General features: G+C 49.2%; 1 protein-coding gene and 1 long non-coding RNA gene across 9 annotated transcripts in view; one reads left to right on the top strand and one right to left on the bottom strand.

Moving 5' to 3' along the window:
• The window catches only part of LOC119172148 (uncharacterized), a 100854-nt gene extending 99832 nt beyond the window's left edge, over positions 1 to 1022 (bottom strand). The window contains exon 1 of the long non-coding RNA XR_012894927.1: positions 648 to 1022. This is a non-coding gene — a long non-coding RNA (uncharacterized LOC119172148). The remainder of the gene's footprint in view (positions 1 to 647) is intronic.
• The window catches only part of Atpalpha (sodium/potassium-transporting ATPase subunit alpha), a 159459-nt gene that overhangs the window by 90588 nt on the left and 47565 nt on the right, over positions 1 to 21306 (top strand). For 2 of the 8 annotated variants that reach the window (XM_075892996.1, XM_037423159.2), the window contains exon 1: positions 20902 to 21193. The exons of 4 other annotated variants lie outside the window; for them this stretch is intronic. In XM_075892996.1, the coding sequence (XP_075749111.1) occupies positions 21179 to 21193 (15 nt within the window). In that variant the 5' untranslated portion in view covers positions 20902 to 21178. Of the gene's footprint in view, positions 1 to 1471; positions 1706 to 13622; positions 13751 to 20901; positions 21194 to 21306 lie in introns of those variants that run through there. 2 more of the 8 variants (XM_037423161.2, XM_037423160.2) reach the window with 2 other exon arrangements.

Raw genomic sequence — 21306 nt, forward strand, 5'->3', positions numbered from 1 at the left:
TAAGTCCACCCTCGGACGTCGCCGCGTGCGCATTTTAGACAGCTATGTACCTATAGCTGCTTCAAGCGATATTGCGTGAAATACACGAACGACGCCATTTTGGGTTGGGGAATTTCCTATTTTTAGTATGTCGCCACTTGGGTGAATACGGCCGCAAAAGGACGAACCCACCACCCCACACGTGTTCATGCGTATGCGTCTACTGTAGCACTGCTCTTTTGGTTGTTGAAAACGCAAAATGGCGAGGCTACAACAGCCCAGTACGGCGGCACCGACACCCACCCGCGCAATAAGCCCGTGGAGTGCATGCGCTCATGAAATGTGACGTTTTGATTAGTGCATGGGCCTTCTTCGTATAGACGGATGAATTTCGTTATAGTTTTCTCTACCTGGCGTTCTTTTAACGGGCACCAAAAGCACGCGGACTGTGGCGTCGACGTAGCTGGAAAGCATGTAGACTATAGCGTCCCTCTCCTCTTCCCCCGTAGAAATGGGGCGCCTGTTAGTTACTCGTTCTAGGGAACACTCATTGTAGATGAGCACTCGTGGAGAACGGCTGGTCATCTCTAACGCGAGGCGTGTAGCCGCACTCACCCACTAGGATTTCATCCGTTGTCACATGCGCAAAGTGTAGCCGTCTTGCTTACCGTGCGTCGATTTCGTAGCCACGGATACTCCACGGTCACTCCTCCTCGCCTCGGTGGCCGTTCATCGTCCTCGATGTCTCGAGGCTGAGTCCCGGCGAGGCTTCTCGATGTTTCTCGTCTCAGCGGCCCGAATCTCGCGATGGCATCGTCTTTGTTGGTGGAAGAAAAGACGTCCTGTGGCTTCTCGATAACGGACGCGCGCGCATGGCGGCTTGGAAAGGTTAGCGCGGTCGGGGCCGGAAGAACGACGGCGCAGGAAGGTTCCCGCTATCTAGCCGGCGTCCGGCGTCGAGCTAGCGGGCCGTCTTTCCCTGATTTCTTCGTGTACGGGACGGATTCGGTTAGTAGAGTGAAAGCGCGTGTTTGGAGGGGGGGGGGGGGCTGATGGAAGAGAAAGGCGTCCGGCATGCACGAGTACAAGAAAGCACCAGAAAAAGGTGAGGCGGGTGCGGGGGCAAGGCAAACAAGGCTGGAGTTCACCTCCTCTCTTCCGACTCACACACTACCCCTGCCCTTTCTCCAGGCGTCGACTGTAACGGTACTTGTCGAAAGGAAAAATTCATCCGCCCCGCTGCGGTGCCCGCGACTTTGTGTCCGCGCCTTCGTTCATTCGCTCCCGTCTGTGCGTCTGTTCGTTCTGAGGCGCTCGTTCATATACCTGCGTAGTGTTTGTGCGTGCGTTGCAGCCTTTTGCACTACGCGCTTTGACGAGTCTCCCGCAGCGCGTGTGTTTGTGTGTGACGTCTTGCTCGGCGGCAGGCGAGGACGTTGATTGTACCGAGCCGGCGTAGCGGTACGCGCGGCGTTTAACGTACGCTGCTGCGTCTGCACGCGCTGAGGTAGCGCTGCGGTCCGCCCGCCTGCGGTGCGTCCCTAGCGACCTGTGCTGCAGCGCGCCAGCAGGCCTGCAGAAGTGCGGTGAGCGACGCCGGATAAGTAACGTCCCAGGCGCCTCCCTCCAGCGCTTCGCATCCAGTCGCGAGCCCCGCTCTTGAGGCTACAGCCGCCGAACAGGTCCTTGCCTTGGGCGAAGTCACCGAAGAGAGTTCGCCATGGTGGTGAGTTCGTCTCCACGGCCGTCTCCACGGCAACCACGGCCGTTTTTCTAGTCGCTCAGTCCCGCCGTCGTCTAACGGCATCGCGTGTTGTAGCTTCTGCATCCAGGTCGTGGAATGTATGCTTAATTAATGGACTTCTGGAAGGCGGTACACCTCGATCCATCTTGTCGGGAAAATCACGTTCTAGCATAAACTGTAGTTGTCGAAGGCGCATATTCGACCTCAACGCCCTCCGTGTCACCTTGCAGTGCATTCGCGTCACTAAACTATTTAAGAGTGTTTTAGCAGCGCCGGTTTACCGTGCGGTGAGTACGGCAATACCGTACCATCTTGTTCGGCACGCAACTTTATTAGTCTGCAAGACCTGTATTAGTCACTTTGGTCGTTTCATCACGTTACCGTACTCAATGAGCTTGAAATTTCTAAAGAAAGCTACATGCCGACCGTGACGGTACGATATTTCCGTACATACCGTACCGTAAACTGACTGCTAGAACATTCTATTGCCTGTAAGACTTGGTGTACTAGGACTTCATGTTAGCTTCGTATCACATTACGTACGATAAACATTTACTCTCCCTATGACGGTCCGTATTAAAGCAAGACTAATTGCCCTACCAGAGGGCCGCTGAAATTGAAAGACTATGAAATAATTTTTAATTGGACCGGTGGGCTATCTCTAAGTATTTAGCCTTCGCAAACGCTCTTTTCCGTATAGTGCAATGTGCTTCACAGTGCGTGAACTTTCAGAACAAGTGTACCTAAACCAGGCGGTCTGTCACTCCTTGCTTATGGAAGCTGTGCCGTTGCTTTGCGTGATTCCCCTGTATTGCACGACGACAGGCTAAATAAACGTTGGTTGCTAGCGAGCCTCGCTTTTTTTGTTTGTCTTTAAATCTGGGTCTACTTCCAGGTACGGTGATGCTCAGGTGTTTTAACTATGCGTCCTGTACCGTAAACAGTGTCGTTCCGGAAGCTGCGATTTGCCACCTGCGTGGAGCAGGTTGGGGGACGTCTCCTCCCTGTGATAACATTAACCGACAACGCTGAAATCGTGACACAACCCGCTGCGATTCGCGAAGGGCACAGTTCAGAATGGTCATTAGTGCACGTTGGCAGTGTAGCGTATAGGAAGTGGGCGTGTACCTAAAGCGGTATACAGCGTGACCTTTAGAAGGAGACGTGCCCAGCGATGAAAGTCGTTACTGTATCGTTTTGTTTTTGAGTTTATGCTCTCCTCAACGCGATTTCTCTCGAGATCACGCTGAATTTCGTGTATGCTTCTCGCGATGGCTTCGACATTTATCTCTACATATTACAAAATTCAAATCGCTCGCGACAAACATGTGAAACAGGCTGTACGTCTGGGTTAGTCGATTACTCTTAGTTGAGGTGGTTGCCCCGCCGCGGTGGTCTAGTGGCTAAGGCACTCGGCTGCTGACCCGCAGGTCGCGGGTTCGATTCCCGGCTGCGGCTGCTGCATTTACGATAGAGGCGGAAATGTTGTAGGCCCGTGTACTCAGATTTGGGTGCACGTTAAAGAACCCCCAGGTGGTCAAAATTTCCGGAGCCCTCCACTACGGTGTCTCTCATAATCAAATGGTGGTTTTGGGACGTTAAACCCCACAAATCAATCAATAGTTGAGGTGGTTTTTGAGGAGCTAGTGGGTAAGCAAAGTATGAAAAGATGATCTTCAAGAAACGTATAACCTCTGTCCAAGGAGCGTTAACCAGGAAGGAGCCGAATTTTTGCCATGTGGGGTGTAGCCGACAGGTCACGCCCTTCGTCAGCCTTCAACTTGCGGTCTCTCACCGTCCTTATCGTTAATGAGAAAGAGGAGTCGTCAAGGGACCATGAAGCTGTAGGTGGACAGGCTCGTGGTCGTGCCATGTTTCACTCCTATATAGGTGCTGCAACAGTATTGCGATTGATTGGTGAAAGAAATGTTTCAAAATTCTTTGCTCTTAATGATTCGGGATGACTCCTACCGTATAATAACGTTCATTATGGAATCACACGAGCGTCGATAGAAGAATCCAAAGAGGTAGCATTAGTACCTCTCAAGCCACACCAGCACATGCTCTTTCCCCCGCCGCGGTGTAAACCCCCTCCCCGCCAAAACACGAGATCACGCGGACGCCTATGCTGTCTGGTTTCAACGGCGTTGGGAAATGCAAAGGATCGATCATTGCTACCACAACCTTGCCATTTGGGACAATTCGCGTGGCCTTCAAAGGATCTTCTTTTTTCTTTTCTGAGGTCTAGCGTCCAGGTATAGCGTCCAGGTACGTTGTTCAGGTATAAAACCTTAGGCATTTGCTAGCGTTAGTTCACGTTCAGCGGTGCTGTACTCCGGTCACTTATCCTCGCATCCGTTTTATTCTACGCTGGCCAACTGTGTTCGTGTGTAGGCCAGCAGCTGCGCGATTCCCCGATATGCTAATGGATCGCTCGATCGAGTCTCTCGTCGCTATCTTAATCGTCCGCCCCGCGCGGCTCGCGCAGTCTCTTCGCTTTGCCTGTTCCAAACGCGGCGCCTTTCAACAGTTGCTGCACTCCTGCTAGGCGGCTGAATTCCGGGAAAGTCTCTCACGTGAAAGGAACTTTCCGGACTCTGTGCAAGCGGCGAGCATGCGTGGGCTCTTGTGCTCATCCGGTTTGATGAATTCGCTGCACTGCAACTTGTAATCCGTAAGCAGGGTTTCCTCCCTGCTTGGAAAGCTTGTGATGTCCTGATGGACGCAGTCTTCTCTTTTACTTTTTTTTTTGAAATTTACTGCTGCTTTGTTGTGACATGTGCATTTTATTCGCTATCAGATTTTTTTTTCTGTGTATGTGCGCACGCACAGCCAGAATCACTAGAGATCCAGTTGCTGGCTTTCATTCGGACGCCCCATTGTTGGCTACGTGGTCATGTTTTTATTTTCGTAGGTTTATGGTGATAAGCACGATATGGCTCAAGGCACTGACTAGATGTGCAGCTGAGGTAGTGAAATTCGAAAAGGTGTTAGGACTATCTGCTTAAAAGTACATGCGTGGACAGGCAGGTTAATCATTCGAAGTAAGAGCTTCAGCAAAAGTAAAGGCAGTCCAGAACGATATGCCCCTGTTTGTAGCAAGTGGCGCAACGTGACGCATACGGATGTGTCAACATATTCAAGCGACCAGGGTTATTGATCCGGTATTGCCGAGTGTCGGGAATTCGCGACATACCGAAAAACTTAGAGCAAGCAAGTCACGAAATGCGTGCTGCCTTTTAATGCCCGCTGTCAAGCACCCGTAAGGAACGTATACCTTTCAGCATGAACGATCTAGCACCGTCTAGTGTAAGGGATTCTGTGCTAGAACCAATTCTTTAGTAGCTGATCGCGGAGAGCGTGAAGCAGGGGCAACACCTCTCACTTCTGCGTTCTTTCTCGCCTGGGCAACGTACATTTTATCTTCGGTGATTTTGTTTATTCGGTGTGTGCTAAATTTGGCCAAAGTAAGGTTACGATGTTATGAAGTACGTTTTTGTTGTTGTTGTTGTTGTTGTTGTTCCAAGGTACTCGTTTCTGTGACATACAGACGGTTTCAAGATAGCAAGCGTTGTACCCCCCCCCCCCCCCAAAAAAAAAAAAAAAAAAAAACTTCCGGTCACTTCATTTACCAGCTTGTAACGTCGAAACTGAAAGGACGTTTAATGGAAGTCTCTTATTAGTTTTTCAGATAAAAAGAACGTGCGTAATGTTCAAGGTAACCTTTTGGAGTAGTTTTTTATGTTGCTCAAAAGAACATGTATTCGAATATATTTTGCCAAATGAGGGAAGGAAGTGCAGAAAATCGGGGGGCTATTCTCTAATGCTCTTCTTGCCTACCTGATTCTATTCAGACACATCGGTGAGCGAAACCGGATGGGATCTAGGGTCTATACATACCTGACTCACCTCCTCAATAAACGTGCGTTTTTCTGACTCATTGGGGATGGCTTTAAGCTCTCCCATAGTAGAGTACCCTGTGCTCTAAATCGTTACTTCCTTTTTCTACCCCCCCCCCCCCCCCTATATATACCTAGAAGTAGTCTTAGATGTTGCATTTTGAATAATTTAACTGCAGAAGCAATTAAAGGTTGCTACTTAAAGTTGGAAAATAAAAAAAAACTATCTTTTTCTTCCGCTCTTTCGTAATTAAGGCATTAAAGGGTTAAGCAGGGTAGCGACCACAGTCGGCAGCCCCGTAAACGAACTATCGCATTCCGTTCTCTCTTCTTGTGTGTTTTATAGGGCTAGCTCGTTCTTCAGCTGGCTTCTTTGGTCGCCAAACAAAGAATTGCGGATCAGTGCGGCGTAATCGGTGCTGTCCGTCGATACCTTCGACACACACATGTCCGGGCTTTTCTTTTACTTTCTCTTTGATCAAGGTCGCGTCCCTGGACTTGCGTTTGTCTTATCAACGGGCATGGTAGCATCGGTTCTAGATCATCAAGTTCTCCCATGAGTGTCACTCCACACGGCGATCAGCGTTCGTCCAGTTTGTGCGCACACAAGTGGCCACTTTAGCGCTCACAATCTTTGCTTTGGCACGACGCTCCAAGTTTCGTTATTCCAACATCCTCACGACCGAGCTGCCCATGTTTCGTGGCGAGTGGAGCTCATGCCTTCCGAAGACGGCCAGAGTTTTTTTTTTTTTTTTTTTGTACGCCGTTTATTATCAGACACCAGTATATGGCTTTGGGTGTGCATGCGTTGACTGACGTAATTTGCTGCAAGTAATTGCGATTATGAGAAAATACCCGTGGTATGTATCACAGAGTGGCTCTTTAGGCTGATTGGCTAAACACGTCAAGAAGTATCATCAAATGCCCGCTGTATATATCCCTCATTGGCGTTGTATTCACACCGTGTATACGTCAGGCCACTGATTTGATTGATTGATATGTGGGGTTTAACGTCCCAAAACCACCATATGTTTATGAGAGACGCCGTAGTGGAGGGCTCCGGAAATTTCGACCACCTGGGCGTCAGGCCACTGACCCGCCGTATAGTATAGCTTGGCAGGTAATGTGTCTCCTTGCTAAACTGCCCCGCCACGGTGGTCTAGTAGCTAAGGTACTCGGCTGCTGACCCGCAGGTCGCGGGATCGAATTCCGGTGGCGGCGGCTGCATTTCCGATGGAGGCGGAAATGTTGTAGGCCCGTGCGCTCAGATTTGGGTGCACGTTAAAGAACCCCAGGAGGTTTTAACTTCTGGATCCCTCCACTACGGCGTCTCTCATAATCATATGGTGGTTTTGGGACGTTAAACCACGCATATCAATCAATCGATCATTCAATCAATCAATCAATCAATCAAATCCTTGTTAAACTAGAAGGCGCGTGTTCGAATTCCCGCCACGGTGGCCGCATTTTGAAGGAAATTGAAGTGCAAGAACATTCGTGTTTAGACTTACGTGCTCGTTGAATAATCCCAAGTGGTCAAAACTAATCAGGAGTGTACACCCCCTCCCAACCCTTTAAGCGTGTCTCATGATGATACCAGTTATAGAATTAAATTATGGTGTTTTAACTTCAGTGCTCTGGGAAAATGACTCGCGTGTGTCGCGCAAGGCATTTCTTCACGCAAATGTGTAACTCCGTTTTCGGTATAGTTATCGGTTGTCGTTATGCAAAACATTGACAATGAAATTAACTGTTGCTGTTCCATCAGCAAGCAGGTATATAGCGTGGTCTTTGAGTATAATGCACGAGCGCTCCTCGTATAGATGGCGCTCTTTTGAACTAATTTTGCCGGCAGGAATAATGTCTAATTCAACAGAAATCAACGGGAAAAATATTTAGTCATTAAAGAAGATGATCTATATATGTCTGTATAAAACGTTCGGCCGATATGTCGTGTGTTCAGCGTGTTTGCACAGTAAGCTATATATATATATATATATATATATATATATATATATATATATATATATATATATATATATATATATATATATATATATATATATATATATATATATATATATAATAGTTGCGTGCAAGGTCATGCGCCAAACGCTCTAGAAATAAGTCGAACGAAGTTGCCGCGACGTTTAGTATCTCTTATACGCCAGAGCGCATTCTTTTTGTTTTACATTATTACTGCTGGAGATAAGATGACAAGAAACTGGAACGCATCAAACTTGCGACGACCTCTTGCCATAGCGGGCGAGGGACTTTTCCATTGTGGCATCTCTGATAAGAGGCAGCGCGCTACCTGAAGAGTTCTGCGCGCAAGAAGCATGTCGGGGACGGTCGTGTGCGAGGATAGCATGCCAGCATCGTAATTGCGCAAAAAAAGTGTCATTGCAATGTTGTGTTGTGCGTACTCCCGTTGTGACGTCATCATTACCTTAGGCGTGCGCATGGGGGAAGGGTGTGGGGTGACATTTTAGTCACTTATGGAGGAGGGGGGGTGGGGGGTCAGAGCCAGCTGTTATGATACGGCATAGCCGATCCCGTCGCACACGGCAATAAAAACTCACGGGCACAACTACGATCCCTTTCATGGCGACAGAGAATCTAAAAAAGAAAAAAAAAACTTGTGCAGTAGTTCAGTCGTTCGCTTCACCTTCGTCCTCTTTCCTATCCGAACACCAGCCATTTCATTATTCATTGGCATAATAGGGAGACTGGGTGCTGCGACGGACTTTGCAACCCCCCCCCCCACCTCGCAAGTTTGACCATTACGATACTTCAGTGCGCGGATTAATGAAATGCTTGGCACAAACGTCCGAAGCACTCTAGATTGTGTTTCTCTCTCTGTTTTTACAGCAGGAAACATACCTAGTCCAACTTCGTGGTCTCCGAGCTCGGTTTTGTCGGAAATAGCGTCATCCATTTGTTTCCGGTTTGTACTTACGCGAGGTTTCGGTTCGCTCGAGCCGTTTATTTCTACTAGCCCTCAACGGCATCCTTAGCGTACAGAATGTCTGACTTAATCACGAAATGTACGCTTAACTCCACATATTGCGCGGGAATATTCACAGGACGTAACTCCATTATGCCGCAGCTAGTTTTTGTGGTTCGGTGGGTGGTTATGCAAAAACAGCGACATGGTGCCGTTTATTCTAGGTAACATAAGTACGTTCAGACTATGAATCTCATCGTCCGAACCGTTTAGGCGTTAGTATGAGTGCGTATAAGCAAGACTCGATTTCAAGTTTGGTTTGTCTACGCTCTTTCCGTATTTGCGTAGCAACTGGGCGACAGAGAGACGTCAAGCACATGTTGCCAGTCGGCTCGGTTGTAGAAGTTCACACGAATGCGCCTGTTAAATCCAGCTGTTCTGTCAATAGTACTAACGTGTATATTGTCGCAGTGCCATGGTTTTTTTTTTTCTGTTCAAGCTTCGACTTAATGCTCGTATAACTATAGTCTTGCGGAAATTTCTCTTGTAAGGCCTCCTCCCAGATGGGCGACGGAGTGGCGCGCTCATCAAAAAATGTTCTCGTCGGCGATGTATTTTTCCTGCAGAACGAATGTTGTGCAACGCACCGTCGTTCAGTACCATATCTCCGCGCTTCTTTGAAGACCTTCTTTTGGTTCGTTGGCGGGCGCGTGTAACAGCAGCACGCCAAAAGATAAAACGGGAAAGCTAAGAGAGGCGACGCGCCGTAGCTAATTTCGCATTCTTGTCGACTAAGACGGGCCGGGCGCCTTGGGAAGTTTGCGCAACGGCGTATTCACCCCCGTACACGTTGTCCTTCGTGGCGCCAGTCTAACGCACCGTTACACCTGGGCGTGGTTGTTCGGCAGGTCACTGAAAAGGTCACGCGCAAGAAGAAAAAAAAAAAGGTTTATCATCATTCTACCACTTTTAATTGCGTCTCCGTTTCTTGTCTTGCATTTATAACGCGGATTCACTCTTATACATCGCAATTTATCTTTACCATTTGTTTTTTTACTTTGTGTTAACGTCTCCTGTTTTTTTTCCGACTGTCTTTGTTTTTCTTATTTATTAACAACGCTTTACTGGTGCTAATTAGTCGTTCAATCAGTTTCCATTCTTGAATTGCTGATTCTGTAGTGCGATGACTCGTTTCTTGCTTGTCTGATGAGTCGCATCCATCTATAGTGATTCTTAAAAGAGAGAAAAAAAGATAAAAGTGAGCCCCGTAACTGCCTGCATCATAGTACGACACCTCAACAGTGGCTCACGAGGGATGGGGGTAAGGAGGGATTTAAATGGATAAGGAGGATTAAAAGGGATAAGGATAGAGATAGGGACAGGTACAGAGAGACCCACATACAGAAGTAGAAGATAAGAAAGATGGACATGGTCGCAGGGGTCTGAGGACGGGAGACCACTCAGCGAGAGCTTCACGGCTCCAGAAGATGGCGTAGGGCGAGCCGGTCGGCCAGAGCTGCGCTGTCGTCGGAGATCGCAGGGGCACAACCGGTCGGCACGAAATCCAGCATGCGAGTCCCATCTATATTCAAATTGTACATACCTAACTTTCGGCGTCCATCATTCTGCGTTCCCTTTGTTTCTCGTTACTCGTTCAGGTGTGTACTCGTGGTGTTAATTTACCACAGCGCTTTCCCTTCGCGCCCGCGTCCTTCGTAGTTACACTGTCGAGTGGTGCTATGTGCTAGCTGCAGACGATTCCTGGGGCGCGCCGCTGGAGTTACACCGGCGACCGGCAACTCTGACGTCCTTGACAGCGTTGTATGCATATTATTTTGCGGTGGTGGGTCTGTAAGCATCGTATTCTGTGAACCGGCGTTTCACAAGCCCTATATTGCCTCAGGCCGCGAATAGATAAATCGTGGGGAATAGTTGGTTCGCCGCAGCTCAAGAGTGCGTTGACGCTGTGAAAATGTGAGCGGGCGCAGGCTAAGGCCTGGTGCTGTGACATGTCGTTAAACTATAAATTAATAGAGACGCTCGAGTCATCTTCGGTTAAGCAGTCGCTGTCGTATAGATCCCAGCTGCCATGTCCAACTAAACATAACTGTCCTGCTCCAGGGCTGTGACACTCATTAACGGCTGTTCGTGCACGCACGTTAACAGGCGCGCTAACCGTCGCGCTACTCTTTAACCACTGTTAGAGTACACACGTTAGCAGACGCTTTAAACTGCGACCGACAGATGGGCGTGGCTTCCAAGGTGACTGTTCGGGTCGTCTCGATATACTCTGACGTCTTCCGCTCCTCCTCCTCACTCTCTTTGACGACGACAGCGACTTGACGCGCTTTGATGGATCGGTGCGCGCTGTTCGAATAATGCACAATGGGTTCCCGGCTGTGCCGCGCTCTTACTGCCGCATGCCGCTGGTGGTTACGCGGGTTGAAGCCCGCTGCCTTTGCCGAACATCTTCGAGGCTCCGCTGCTTTGTTAGTGCGCGCGGAGTCGCCGATAGTCGGCGCGACGGTGGCCAGCCTTTAGAAATGGCTGGCCTCACCCTTGTCTTGCCGACTTGTTGTACTGCACGGACATCGCTTCTTTCGACACTGTTGACGCATCCCCGCGAAACTCTCGCGTCGCGACGATCTTTCGTTCGTCTTCGAGGGTTGACACTGACTGAATGTGCCGGTGCGGCTCATTAAGGCGATCGTCCCGTCCTACCCCTTGCTATAGCCAGCTAGCTGCCTCTGTGGTGTATAGACTGGCGAACAATGAGGATGGATCTTCCTGTCGCCGCGGTTAAGCGTCAGCTTTGCGCAAGCACTTTGGTTGCCTTTTCGTCGGGCTTCGGTGGATGTCTTCTATGCCGAACGGCGCTGCCTGCGACTGTATTTTGTTCAAAAAAAAAACTGAAAATAAAATTTTAAAAAATGCAAGCGTTAAGAAACTTCAAGTGTACGTGGTAAATTACTTGCGCGTTTTGCGCAACATGGTGGTTGAGTTGCTTGCCGACGGACCGGTCAACGATTTGTAAAGCACCTTTAAAGAAAAAGTGCCCCGCATCCTTAAAGAAGCCCTATTGTAACCAATTTACCTTTACATGCGAATAATTAGTCCTCGAGTCATCGTAGTGTAGCCCAGGAGTATTGATGACGGGAACCAATTACCAAATGGTGTGTACATGTGTGCTTGAACAGTCGACTGCACTCTATACGTATTCGGTGACACAAGCCTTTCGAAACTTCGCCGAAGTTTTCTATGCCCAATCGTATATAGTTGACCAAGTGATCGGCAAAATTTTCGCGTTGTGTTTACTATTAATGCAGTAAAAACATTGGAAACCACTCTTAGGTCGCTTCCATCGTGTCGTGGCCGCGAAGGTCTTATTGCGGCGCGAGAATCGGTGTGCTCGCGTGATCGTAGTAACTTACTAGGCCTTTGCTCACACGATAACGTACGTCACTGTTCGGCTACATGGCTAAACAGTATTTAATCGATATCGGTATTCCGCGTACAACTCCGTTACGCTTGCGCTACGCGCGCCTACGACCTTGTACGCAGGACCAGTTTCATCATTTTAGTGAGCCAATGAGAAGCGACTGCTGTGGGAAACTTTCAAGCTTCGATACGCCTCTGCAATCATGTGTGCGGACGACGGCAAAAAAAAAAAAAAAAATGTAACTCTGTAGCTGGAACCGTGGTCATTTGGACGCTTCATGAAGCCTCTGTACACCGCGAAAAAGATTTTTCTGCAATACGAAGATTTCTGCGATACGAAGACCACGTGACACTCGCTCCTTTTTTTTCTATGTGGCCACGAGAGCGCACTGGGCAGGGTCACTAGTTCAATACCCGGCGATAACCTCGTGCGCCCGTCGGACGATACCGGCCTGCAACCTCCACTTGACTCCGTTTCTTTCGACGACAAGCGGCGACAGTGCTGCGTAGTGTTGAAAAACGGGGTTAACGGTGTGCCTATACTCTTGATGTTCCGCATCGTTCACTGTTCGCGAAAGATAATGTCGTACCCTCGGTGCACTTGCACTATTGGGTCGCCTTCGGGTCGGGTCAAAACGGGCATTCGTATACACTGACCTCGTGTACGGCCGGATCTCTAAACTGCTTACTGCATTTTATTCATTCAAAAAAAAAAGCGTGGGAAATTCTTATTTAGAATTTGCTACCCGCCGCGGTGGACTAGATGCTAGACTGCTGCCCTCAGTACTAGCAATACTAACTCTATTCTATAATTGAGCACCTATGAGGAACCTGTGGAACCACGTGTATAACAGCTTTCTACAAGCAGGTTGTATATTGGCCGTATTCTGACGTCAACAGAAAACTCTTCGACGGCAGTGGCACGTCGAACTAACACCAAATAAGGCATTTCGACGCAAACAGCGGGCTTCACTTTCACAATCGCAAATAGCTAACCACATCTTTTTTTTTTTCGGCAAATGAATGAACTTAACCTCCAGAACGATGTAATCAAAGATAATTTAGTGTTGTCCTATATACGTACATAAGGCAATTAGGAAACTGTGTAGTCAACGTGTGCGTGAACGTAACGTGACCGCAAATGACACCGGCAACTCTGTCAGGGTAAATGCGCTCGGATGCTAACGCTCATTGCACATGGTGTTTCCCCTTTCGTTCGTGCATAGTAGGTTGGCCTGACGTGCGCCGACGTCGGAGTAGTACAGTCAGCGCCCGCAGCTTCTGCTGTTGCTGCTGCTTCCTTTCGATCTCTGCTCCCTTCCGCGCTACAGATGGCTCGAATGCCTCCCGGGAAGGTATTCATTCACGTGACACCGTCGTGTCTTCGCCTTTGAACGACTGCGCTCTCGTTGCGTGCGCATGTTACACCGACGGTTTCGTATAGCTCGTCTCTTCGTTTTCGCTCCATCTGCGCAGGCGCAGCTTCCGGGGCTTCTTCCACGCCGCGTTCCGATCATTTTTTTTTCTTTAGCATTGTGATCGATTGCTTCTTTATTTTTTGCCCTTTCTTTCTTTTCCCCTCTCACTCTCTCGCCTTCTGCGAGCTTATATAATGCCGGTGCTACACGAATAGCGGCATGTGCGATATCTCTCATTCGTCGCGAGGTACCGTCGCGAGAACAACGGCTGCGGCTTCTCGTGGCTGGTGCCGGCCGGTCTGGGCGGGATATGCAATCCGAAAAGGTACGCGGTGGCATCATGTTTTCTCAACATTGATTCGCGAGCTTGTTTTATTTCCCGGGTTTAAGAACGAACGCGGGGCGCCACCTCGGATGTAACCGATTCGCCTTTCATACTCGTATCTTAGACTTATTCTTTGTGCTTACCGCGGTGTAGTTGGCCTATAGCGTGTCACTGTCAGTTCGGAAATGCATGTGTACAGTTGTTAACGCGGCATTTCCGTAGAGCCAAGCGAAAAAGCACGTTACATCATCAGTTTTAAAATTAGATTGCCTGATGTAACCGTTCTTTGTTTTTCGACACATGTGTCGCAGCAGCCGCATCGATGGTTCAATGTGTAAAGCGCTCATTAATCTGCTTGTAGTATTCCTTACACGGAACTGCCGTGAAAAGTTCTGCCAATTAACGCCCATCAGCGATTTAAGCTTTCAAACCGTCTTCTTGTACACAAACTCGGGTTCATGTCAACACCTCCACTTTTTTTCTCCAACCCAACTTGTCTACATCCCTTCGCCATCGAAAACTATCGCAGCTTCTTTCCCCATCTCGCTATACTGCGCACAAAAATTTCAGGGCGCGTCAGGTCGACCTCGTTAGAGAGCAGTTAGCGCGCTATATTGAATTTCTCGGCCTGCAGCTTGGACAGGCGCAGTCTAATTCGTATGTGTGCGCGCGTGTACCGGGCGCCTGCAGCACCCGCTCGGGTTTGTGTCTTTCGTTTATACGTGAAACTGTAAATATGCTGTAGGGCGCGTCCTTCGACGGGCCCGATCGCTTCTCTCTAATCTGCATGTGCCGTTGCCGCCGTCTTTCTCTGTCTCGTCAGTGGAAACTTTGCGCAAGCGGCCTTCACGCGTTTCAGGCATGCGAACACACACACACCCTCCCGCCACCCTCTCCCCCGATTGCTGCTTTTGCATGTGGCGCCCGAATGGTGCTGGAATTCTGTCGAGTCGCGTGTGAAATCCTCTGCAGCTCGCTGCACTCGCGTCCTTCTCTCCGCGCGCGGTGCAACGCGATCGTGGTCGTACATGTACGCGGGCTCTGCGCATAAGTTTCATTGCACGCGCTTCAGCCTGCTCGTGGCTCACAGTTTTAAGAGGAAAGAAAACCGCATGCGCCGATCAGCGAATTCATCCGATTCCAAGCGCATTCGTTGGTGACGTTGCCTTTCTTTCTGGAAGCTTGGAAAGGAAAGATGTGCGCAAAAGGCTGGAACGGAGCAGCTCTTTTTCAGTCTAGGCGCAGGCGCGTGTTCCTTTTTTTGCGACTTATTCGTCCAAGGATGAGGCGTACTGTTCTCTTGTACTTACAGCGCAACACCAGAAAAAATACAGGACAGGGAAGAAGCAAAAGAGAAAGAAAAGACGGCGCCGTCTTTTCTTTCTCTTTTGCTCCTTCCCTGTCCTGTATATTTTCTGGTGTTGCGCTGTAAGTAAGTTCACGATGGATCCTAACTAACTGGCCCAACTAACCGTTGTACTACAATATATGTTCTCTTGTAATTGGGTAATAACACGGCGTAAATGGACACGAGGCACAAACGGAGCTAGCCGGTTGCTTTTGCCTCGTCTCCTGTCGCGCTGTTTATTTTTTCTTTCCATTTACATTATGACGAACTAGCCCGCAGCGAACCACACATTTTTTTACGTGCTCTACACACTGTCCTGTGCGGGATTCATGGAGGAAAACTGGCGCGGTTCTATTTCTGTTTTGTATGTGACATACCGCGATAGTATAGCGAGTGCAACGCCTTTTCAGTACGTTTATTGTTTTGGATCGATAACATTATAGTTTTCAAAGAGAAATTGGCTGTTGCCTATAGATATGCCGCTCAGCCCAACATATATACAGTCATCGAGGAAGTTGCTCTTTGTCGCTTTTGTTTCCGTCGCGCCACGTGCGATCGTTGCCAGCGCAGGAGGCTTGCCATGAGCTGAGCGTGGAGTAAGACCTTTCTTCCGCCGCGGGCTTCTAGCGTGTTTCTTCACGAAGTGCGTCAGCGTTCTTTGCTGCGTAAACGCGTTTCTACGAAGTGGGACCCATCATCATTGCCTTTATATTTCGCAGTGTATAGCGCCGCTGACTTTTTTTTTCTTTCTTTTTTTTTTTTTTGAAGTGATAGGCACGGGGTCTCCGGATACGCCGTGTATACACTGCGCTGCGATTTCTCTGCATAGCATCTGCCGGCCTGAGACGGCGGGGTTGAACTCCAGGCATCGTTGGCGTGACTTCCCTGATGCGGGGAGGAGTGCAGGTGTGTCACTAGAAGTTGCCGAGTCAAAGGTCAAAGGGCAATCCCTCATTCTCTGTCAACGTTATGTTTCTATTGTACGTCGCTGGATGCGGACGTTGACGCGCGCACTTCGCATTCTATATAAGCGCGTGGTTTACCTTCACATTTGCGCCCCGCCGCGGTGGTCTAGTGGCTGAGGAACTCGGCTGTTGACCCGCAGGTGGCGGGATCGAATCCCGGCTGCGGCGGCTGCCTTTCTGATGGAGGCGGAAATGTTGTAGGCCCGTGTACTCAGATTTAGGTGCACGTTAAAGAACCCCAGGTAAGCGAAATTTCCGGAGCCCTCCACTATGGTGTCTCTCATATGGTGGTTTTAGGATGATAAAACCTACATATCAATCAATCAGTCAATCAATACTTTCACATTTGCCGCTTCAACTTCAAAAGTTACGAAAGTGACTGAGAAATTTGTCTGTCTGTATCTGTCTTTCTCTCTCTGCAGTAGCTAGTGTAACAGCTAGTATTTCCGGTGACGTAAATCTACGTTGGAGAAAAATGGGCAGCTCGCACTATTTATATAATATGTTGTTCGCCGTGTGCTCATCTCAACATGCACGGTGTGTAGCCATGCATTGACATCATATGGATTTTGGTGTAGAAATACACCTTTACGTCAGCAATAGCGAAACCACGCACGCGCGCACAGACACAAGGAATTGTGCTAGGCATTGTGTGCGCTCGACGCAATAGCAACGAGGCATGTATACATGTATAGGCGACGTCGCCACTCCTCTCTCAGCTTGATTATATTTCACGTTCGACTGACTGATCGAATAAGCGCATCTCTCCCCCCATCTCACTCTATGGACTTCAGCTTTGTCGGCCCGTATACCTTTTTGTGCTTGTTTACAGCGTCCAACATAATAGTCAGTGCGAAAAGATAAAGGGTGAATTTCCAGGCAGTAGCGCCCGCAAACGCGCAGCATTACATTCGCACACACCGTAGCCAGGGACAGTGCTGTTGCGGAAACTCCGGCAGCACTCTCCGATGATTAAATTCGCCGCTGCTCGGCGTCGCCCGGCCGATCGGTGCGCTCATTTGGCGCATCCCTCCATTAAGAGACCTATCGCTCAGCGTTGCCTCTATGGCTAGTTACGTACAGCGTGAGGTCTGCTGCGGCAAGTGCTCTCTTCGCAGGATGGAGTCTCGCGTACTTATTTATAGCTCGTGCAAATGCTTATCGGAGAACTTTGTGTATACTATATCTCTCCTGCTCATAATTGGCTTTTAGAAACTGCCATCTGGGGCTCGACCCTGAATTCAGTTGGTCAATGTGGGGTAGTTAACGAGAAGCGAATTCAGAAACAAGACGCATGCTGCCAAAAAGGGGAAAAATAATGAAATAACAAAACATACACTCACTCTGAGGTTTTAGACTCGCTGTATAAAATTCTTCGACTCGGTATAGAAACGCCGTGATGCACACGTCTATGGGCATTAATTAAAACGCAAATGTAAGCTATTAGGACGCTCATTATGCTCAATTACGCGCGAGTATAAGATGAAGCGACTGCTTGATAGCCACTTTCTATGCATTTCGTGCTCTGTAATTTGTGTTCACTAATTTAGAATAAACGTGGTGCTTCTACCCACGCGAGTTGCTTTCACCTCAATCACGCTTCAATCAGTGCTGATCGTTCTTCGCGAGAGCTTCTCGTTCCTCTGGCGTATACTTTATCATTCCTCACTTAATCGCAACTTTGCGGTTGTGCGTGTGTGTTTCCATAGAAAAAAAGTGCTGCGCACCTTGGAAGCGAGCGTCCTTCCCAAATGGCACGCACTGCCTGTAAGAAACACACCACACTATACTCTCGCGCATAGTCGAGTGAAGGTGCTTGCGTGTTTCGAATGTCGTCCATGTCTTCGCCTGACTGGTTGTACGACCCTTTAGTGCGCGGAATTCGCATTACCGGAGTGCGTCAGAATAAGCAGCAACAACAGCGCCATGTATATAGCGCGCTCGCTAGGCCTCGCGCGTCGCTCGGCTCATTTGTCGGGTGACTGGAGGGGAGTCTTCCTTTTTCTATGGAGATTTGTGCCTTCGGCTATACACTGCCAACCGAGCGTTGGAGCCATCGATATTCATTGCTCTTCGACGGCGCGCGCGTACTCGGGCCGCCCTGCTTTGCGGCGCGGCGCGTAGCTTAATTTCTGTGGAATGAGGTTCGTGCGGTGGAGTATGCGGCAGTATGCCGTTTCAGACAGGCCGCTCACTGTAGCTTGCACCCGTTTCAGTGTGTTTCTTGTGGCAGTGGCGTCGGTTTCGACGGCGTTGCAAGAACGCACGCGAAAGAAAGGCCTCGTTTTGCTGTCATCCCCTTGTGGTTGTTTGCGTTATGTGTAACCTCGTCCGAACACGATCAATCCTTTAGTAGTGCTTAATTTAATCTTACTATTTACTGCAGCTCCTAACTTTCCAGTTAAAACCTTAGCCGTCTTTCGCTCGGTCAATAAGGACATGTAGTAGAATGTACACATTAAGTTGCTACCTGCAAACACACCGAACGATGCAAGCAAACTTTGTACCTCATCCTTGGAGCAAGCAGAGGCATCGATAGTGCAAATATGATTTCGTTCGCGTTGTAAGTCTTTAAGCATTATTTTGAAGGACTGTATATAGACGGAGGAGGGGATTTAAAGCCCAGATCATAGCGTCGTCTAATTGGGAGACCGGACGTACACATGCTCTATCTACGCTTATACGTGCTATACAGTCGGTATGCATGGCTCGTCAGAGAGCGGCGGGAGTATAACCATCGCACTTTTGCACATGCGCACTTGAAGAAGGCGTGAAACAGCGATGCATACGCCCCCTCCACAAACACTTCACGTAGCCTGCAGCGTTCGCCCTCTTATGCAAGTGGGCTTGTGTTCTGTGCGCTTTGTTGACCTGATTACTGTCCTTGTCTCGCTGCTCGTTTCAACGAAGGCTCGTCAATGGCGTTTTGTTGCACTTACACGCAGAGCACGTATAACGGTATATTGCTTATACCGTTTTTGTGCGCCAGTGGACTCGGTGTGTCCGAGTGTAATTTCATCTCCGCAGATCGACCCATCAACTGCATCTTGAAACCCAGCTTTTGCGGCTTTGTTTTCCTCGTCTAGAAACGAGATCTTGGCTGTTTCGCGGTGGCTCAATGTCGACGCACTCTTTATGGAGTGGCTGCTGGCCATTCATCTCGGCAAACTTGCGGACGTACGTTGTTGATTGCAGTTGTATAACGCGCGGTTTCGACATTCGTGTAGGCCAGCTCGGTCGCGAATTCTTTTTTTATTTTTACGCCGGAGTGGGCAGTGCCGCCAGGCGCGGCCTTCGCTCGTCTTGCCGCTATCAAGAGCCGCGAAGTATGTTGCAGCGGCAAAGCGCATAGCCGCAGTTTCTGGCACGCGCTGGCTTATACGACGTATATACGGCAGCAAGCCACCACACGGGGCACTCGAAGTACGCTATAGAAATGCTCGACGTGAAGCGGAGATGCCGTCTTCGCTTATCGGTGCCCGCTACGCGCTATGCAACACCTGATAAGCCTAGAGGTGAGAAGGCGGCGACTGCTGTGCACGTCCGCGCTCTGCTTTGCATGGCGCCTGCAAGGAACGCAGCCGCGTCGCTGCTTGTACCGTCCTGCGGCTTGCGCCTTGTACGACGTGTTGTTTAACGGTATCTATTGAACCTTCGTTCTCGGTGCATTCCCCCATTTGTGGGGACAAAGTTAGCGCTATAATCTGTATTAAAGAATTACGCGCATCGCACACGTGCCCTCTCTGTTCTACGTGACATTTTGAATTCTGCTGTTGTTCCCGCGTAGCGACTGAGTCTTCTTGACAGAATGTTAGCAAAAAAAAAAAAAAGCGCAGTTGGACACATTTCTGCGTGCGTGAACAATACTATCTACAGCAAGTGTATGAATTGATGCATGTACGTAGTTTACTTTATTTTTTCGTTTTCTTAAATGTCCTAGAATATCATTGCACTGACCAAATGGTCGTTGTTAGTAGTTGATGGCGTCTTCTTTTTTTTTTTTCAGCGTAGTGGATTACGCAAACCTTCACCAGAACAAAGCGTTGCAAATTTTCGTTTTTTTACCTCTTTTTATACTGCTCTCGAATACCACTCAGCGCCCTCCCATTTGAACGCACACTTTCTGGTTATATATCTCCACTGGTTTTAATACACAGAATTACGTTGTCGAACGGTCGCGTCGCTATGTCTGAGGTAGAGCGTACAAATTATTACAGCACAAATTTCATAGTTGGCAATGTTCGGGCATAAATCGCAGATTTCTTGCGCCATCGTCGGATACATTAGTCCTCTTCAATTCGTGTTTGCTTTGTTACGCATTTCTGATGTCCATCAGTAGGCTGCAATCATCCTTTTTTTTATCGTTCTTATACCCCATCAAGTTGCGCGGAAAACTCTGTACCCCCCCGCCCCCCCCCTCGCTTGTCAGCTCAGGTGCGTCAGCCAGTACGCTTCATGCGTCAATGCGGCCTCCTCAATTTCGACCTGCGAAACATTGCTCGAGACCGATTAGATTGGAAATGTGTTGCGCTGCAATCGCCTCTCGAGAGGACTGGACCCTTGAGAGGAAATGGACTCTGTGATGATGTGACGTATTTTCTTCCACTCGGTCATGACGTTAAGTCTTCCAGTTGAAGGAGAGGGCTACGTAGTTAGTAGGGGGGAGACTCTGCGGCAATCGGAAGCGAGGAGACGGGTACGTACGTGGGCGAGGCTGATAACGGAGCTGAGGAGTCGGGGCTGACGATGGCGTCTGCGCCGTCTGTCGATAAGAGTTGGGTGGAGGGGATGCACAATATCTTCTCCTTCTCTCCCATCCTCGTCGGGGTGGGGATGACACCGTCGGCCGCTTCTCGAGCGCTTCAAAGAGCGAGTCGCCGTCTTCGTCGGCGCCTAGACCGGTCGCGACCTCGCGGCCGCCATCATCACTCATCGCCGTCGTCGGAAACTCGGAAGGAAAAAAAAAAAAAAAACGTGTGTGTCGCCTTCCTTTGGCCACCGTGTTACCTACGTGCTGTGTAGATCGTGCGCGTGCTTTCCGAACTTCTGCGGTGGAGGTTGGTGTTTCATCTCCGAAAGGACTGCGTCGCCCGGTTTGTGGGAACGTGTCGCAACATGGCCGACGACAAGGTATACCCCTACAACCTTCTTACGTTTACATCGTTTGGTGTGAGCGTTTTAAGTTGATTCGGACGATCGCAGGATTCGGGTCGCCAGTGTGAACACGGTGTGAACGCATGCCC

Source organism: Rhipicephalus microplus, chromosome 4, assembly GCF_043290135.1.
Source record: "Rhipicephalus microplus isolate Deutch F79 chromosome 4, USDA_Rmic, whole genome shotgun sequence".
Taxonomy (NCBI): Eukaryota; Metazoa; Arthropoda; class Arachnida; order Ixodida; family Ixodidae; genus Rhipicephalus; species Rhipicephalus microplus.